The sequence below is a fragment of the Alnus glutinosa genome, chromosome 9 (genome assembly GCF_958979055.1).
Source record: "Alnus glutinosa chromosome 9, dhAlnGlut1.1, whole genome shotgun sequence".
Taxonomy (NCBI): domain Eukaryota; kingdom Viridiplantae; phylum Streptophyta; class Magnoliopsida; order Fagales; family Betulaceae; genus Alnus; species Alnus glutinosa.
In genome coordinates, this window is record NC_084894.1 from 24,572,935 (window position 1) to 24,578,038 (window position 5,104).

General features: G+C 34.6%; 1 protein-coding gene across 1 annotated transcript; it reads left to right on the forward strand.

Annotated features, from left to right (window-relative positions):
- Positions 1–809: 809 nt before the first annotated feature.
- On the forward strand, positions 810–2,941 carry LOC133878043 (L-type lectin-domain containing receptor kinase SIT2-like). The gene has a single exon (XM_062316528.1). The coding sequence runs from the start codon at positions 856–858 to the stop codon at positions 2,854–2,856; it is 2,001 nt and encodes a 666-aa protein (XP_062172512.1). The 5' UTR covers positions 810–855; the 3' UTR covers positions 2,857–2,941.
- Positions 2,942–5,104: the final 2,163 nt, after the last annotated feature.

Below are 5,104 nucleotides of genomic sequence, written 5' to 3' on the forward strand. Positions count from 1 at the left end.
AAATGGGGTATTTACATTGACCAAACCTCTATCCTCTTTGGTGGGTGATTTGTAACGGGCTTCGATAAATGTCGGGTTCTTTGGACTTATTTGACAAAGACATGTACAGAAATAGTACTTCTTAATGTATTGAGAAATACTATCTACTTTTCATTCAATTGTTTATTCAAAAAATATATTATCTCTCCTACTTTATTTTTTTTTAATTTTAAGTAAAGTAAAAATAAAAAAATAATATTTTAATGATATAGGAAAAAAAAATTAAAAAAAATATTGTTGTATGTATTTTTTTATAAAAAAATAAAAAATAATTTTATTCTCTATATTTAAAAATAATAATTGAGAAACAGCTGAGAATGACCTTAGTCTCCGTCCTCCTTGGAGGCCGGATTCATTGGATGAAGAAAAAAGGAGGACGGATTCATTGGATGAATTTTTTTCTTTTTCTTTAGTTAGAATCTTTCAAATCATAGTCAACGTAGGTGGCAGCAAGGGTGGTGCAGTGCATGTATAACTACTTTTCCAATCAGAGTTCCAAGAAGACTGTCGTCTAATGTCTATCCTCTTTGTGAAGTTAATTGATTGATTAGCCATCATGGCTATGGCAACTGTCATTAGTTCGTCACCTTATTTGATCTACTTTGCCTTGTTTACCGCATCTTAACTTAATACAATTCGATGCAGAGTCAAATATTATAAAAATATCGTCATTTTCCTCCCTTACATTCTCTCTCTCTCTCGATATATATATATATATATATAACCTGTGTCCTTTCTCATGAGTCCAAGACAAACAAATAAAAGCCTTCTGTCTACAAATAGGAAGATTTTTGTTTCTTTTTTCCTCTTTTTCCAATGGCAATAGTTCTTAGATCACTTCATTTTCTGGTACTTGTCTATGTTTCCTATACCCTTTTGGCCCTTGCTCAAGATGAAACCGGCTTCATCTACAATGGCTTCCGTGATGATCAAGCCAATCTGAGTCTTGATGGACTCGCAAAAATCCACCCCAATGGTCTATTGCAGCTAACCAATCTTTCACGCAACGCAGTTGGTCATGCTTTCTATCAATTTCCAATGAAATTCAACACAACTTCGTCCCTTTCATTTTCTACAAACTTTGTGTTTGCCATGGTTCCTGCAGTGGAAGACAATGGTGGTCAAGGCATCGCCTTTACCATCAGTCCCTCGAGAAACTTCTCCCATGCTGAAGCAAATCGGTATCTGGGGCTCTTCAATGATTCAAATGACAACTCTTCTGCAAACCACATCTTGGCCATCGAGCTTAATCCTGTTCCGGGGTCTGATTTTGGAAATATTACAGATCATGTGGGAATCGATGTCAACAGCATAGATTCTGTTGAAATTGCTCCCGCAACGTATTTTACCGATAAAGAAGGGAAGAATATAAGCTTAGAGCTCACGAGTGGGAAGCCAATGCATCTTTGGATAGACTACAATGAAACAGAAAAGTTCCTGAATGTAACACTTGCCCCTACCACAATCCCAAAACCAAACAGGCCTCTCTTGTCAAGACACATCGACCTGTCTCAATATCTCTTGGAATCCATGTATGTTGGTTTCTCTTCAGCTACAGGTACACTTGCAAGTGACCACTACATTCTTGGATGGAGCTTTAATAAAAGTGGACCATCACAAAGCCTTGATGTTTCAAGCCTTCCTCCACTTCCAAAGAGGAAAGAGACACCAAGCCTTGTGCTCATCACTTCTTTCATAGCAGTAGCGATCGTGCTGATAACCGTCGCTGGAGCTGTTGCTTACATATTGAGGAGGAAGAAATATGAAGAACTACGAGAAGATTGGGAAGAGGAGTACGGCCCCCACAGGTTCAGCTATAAGAATCTCCACAAAGCAACCAAAGGTTTCAAAGACACGGAACTTCTTGGAGAGGGAGGCTTTGGAAAGGTTTATATAGGAACACTTCCTTCAAATGTACAAATTGCAGTAAAGAGAGTCTCCCATGATTCAAAACAAGGGATGAAGGAATTTGTGGCAGAGATCGTTAGCATGGGAAGATTGAGGCATAGGAACTTGGTGCAGCTCCTGGGCTATTGCCGGCGAAGGGGAGAACTCCTCTTGGTCTATGATTATATGCCCAACGGAAGCCTTGACAGGTTCTTATATGGCAACAAAAAACCAAACCTTAACTGGGCTCAACGATTTCGAATCATCAGAGGAGTAGCATCTGGCCTTCTTTACCTCCATGAAGAGTGGGAGCAAGTTGTTCTCCACCGAGATGTAAAATCAAGCAATATTCTTTTGGATGCTGAATTAAATGGAAAGTTAGGAGATTTTGGCCTTGCAAGATTACACGACCATGGTACCAATCCCCAAACCACCAGTTTGGTTGGGACCGTGGGTTATTTGGCTCCGGAGCTTTACAGAACTGGAAGGGCAACCACTTTCACTGATGTGTTTGCTTTTGGGGCTTTCATCCTCGAAGTGGCTTGTGGAAGGATGCCTTTAAAGGTACAGGCCCAGGGACAGGCTGAACAGGTGATTTTGGTTGATTGGGTCACTGAGTGTTGTAGAAGAGGAGCTATCCTTGATACTAGCGATCCTAGATTGGAAGGTAATTATGTGGTGGAGGAAATGGAATTGGTTTTGAAATTAGGCCTTCTTTGCTCTCATGCAATACCATCTGCTAGGCCCAGCATGAAGCAAGTGGTGCAGTTTTTGGATGGCGATGCTGATCTGCGGGAATTACCACATTACAACGCTTCTTTTGATGCCATTACAAGTAAAGAATCATATGATTTCTTGTCATTTCCTTTTTCCCAGGCTTCTGCTCCTTCCATGTCTAGCACTGATTCATTTGTGAGAGGTGGTCGTTGAATTGGTTGTCTCGTGTTAGGAATAGTGCCCTAAATCTCAATTATTTTGTAAGTCATTCTTATTTAAATTGAGTAAATTAAGTTGTTATTCGCTGATAATTTTTATGAACATTGGGCATTTAACCTATTTAGAGCATTCTTAGTAAACTTTAGCTATTTTGATGAGTCAATTTGTTAAAATAATTCAAACTGAATTTCCAGCAGCCTCACCAATTTGGTGAGTGAATAATACTCACTAAAACAATAAAAAAACTATTAAAATTTTCTCTCTTCATTTTTTTATTATTATTATTACACAGAATATCTAAAATCATAAGTCTTGTAGTTTACAATTAAATGTTCACAATCATTAATGGAACTGGACATTCCATTTGATAAAACTGTAATACATCAATTATGATAATCTATCTTGATTATGTGGTGACTTCTGATTAATAGTGATATATGTCACTTGCATATGAGAATTGAAACATGTGTTTTTTTAATTGCATGTGCATTTCACGTGCTTTTTTAATAACTTATAAGACTCATGTCGCTTTTAGAGGTTGGTTTGTTTGTATTTTCTACGTACAAACTGTTAAAAATAAAGATGTGGGAACTGCAAAAATAAAAGAAAGCAAAATAAAAACCTGCATAGAAAATCATTGAACTCGATCTTGGACAGTAAGGCGAATATTAATCTATCTCTTAGACAAATATTGTCCCTCACTTATAGTACAATAACTTTTGCAATAGGGAATATAACAATTTTGTCTTCAGGATACAATACTACCAGAATGTAGTGCGCAGATTACAAATTCTAAACACTACTCTGAATAAAAAAAAAAAATGAAACATTAGAGAAGAAGAAGAGAAAAAGATACTATCAAATATGCAGGAAAAATATATTTTATAAATTACAGAAGCAAATTATTACAATTTCTAACTATTGAAAAGGCAGCAGTTAGAAAAAGTAGTTGATGACGATTGAAAAAACAGTTAAATATTTAAAAATATGACTTTTAGAATAGCAGTTATACACACATAAATAATAAGAGCAAGATAAAATACACACGTAAAAATACGCATCGGGTGACACAACTAACATGTGTATACTCAAAATCCAATCTAGTATAAAAGCAAAATAAATGCTTATAAAGCACACAAAAATCTCATAACTTTTCAATTTGAGACAGAGTAATTGAAAAATAGAGGAAAAGTTGAAATATTGAAATTGGAATGAAACTTAAATTTTCATGAAATAATTTTCAACACAAACCAGTTTGTCCGAAATTTTTATCCGTAATTTATTATCAATCCATCTACATTTCAATAGTGTGCATTTTTATCAACTTGGTATCTGAGCATGGCTATTGTAAAAGGATATAAATAATTTGTGATAAGTATTGATTTGTATTCCCTAAATGAAGTATTTAAATTATTTGATTATCGTACATTAAAGGATTTGTTAACTTTAATCTAAGGGATATGTTTGTATTTGAAATTATTCAAATCACATGTAAAAGTTCTATAAATAGAGTCTTGTACTCAGATCAAATATGAATGAAAGATGTAACATATAAGACTTTAACGTGTGGATGTAAGCCATAAGTTGAACTATCTTAATAGTTGTGTTTTCTCTCTTTCATTTCTTTTTTTTTTTTTTTTTTGTTTTATTATCAATTTTCATATGGTATCTGAGCTATAAGCTAACGTCATATTCGATCCCAATAGTCCTGTGATGGCGTGATTTCATTTTCTTTGGTTTTTTTTTTATAATTTTTTGTTTATTGTATTGTTGCATTTTTGTAACAAATCCTACTAATCATTGTTACTCGTTCATGTTGGTCTTATTCATCTTTGGGTAGGTCGACCTTTTTCATTAGGGCTGCAGCACTTGCTAATGGTTCGTTTGGGTATTGAATTTTTAGAACTAGAATTGAATTCTAATTCTATTTACAAATATTGAGGTAAAAAATTGTGTTTGGGTGTTGAATTTTGAGATTGAAAAATATTATATTTTAATAGTAAGAAATGATTGGAAGTTTAAAAAGTTGTGTATAATGATTGGTATTTTGAAAAGTTGTGTGAAATAATAATTTATTATATATTGATTATTTAATTAAAAATAAATAAATAATTTTTTAAAAATAAAATAATTGAAATCAAAATTAAAAATAAAAAAAAAATGAAGCAAGGGGTGGCTGCCAACTTGGGGGTGGCCGCCGCCACCCCCAGAGGAGGTCGAGGATGGCCGTGCGGCCACCCCC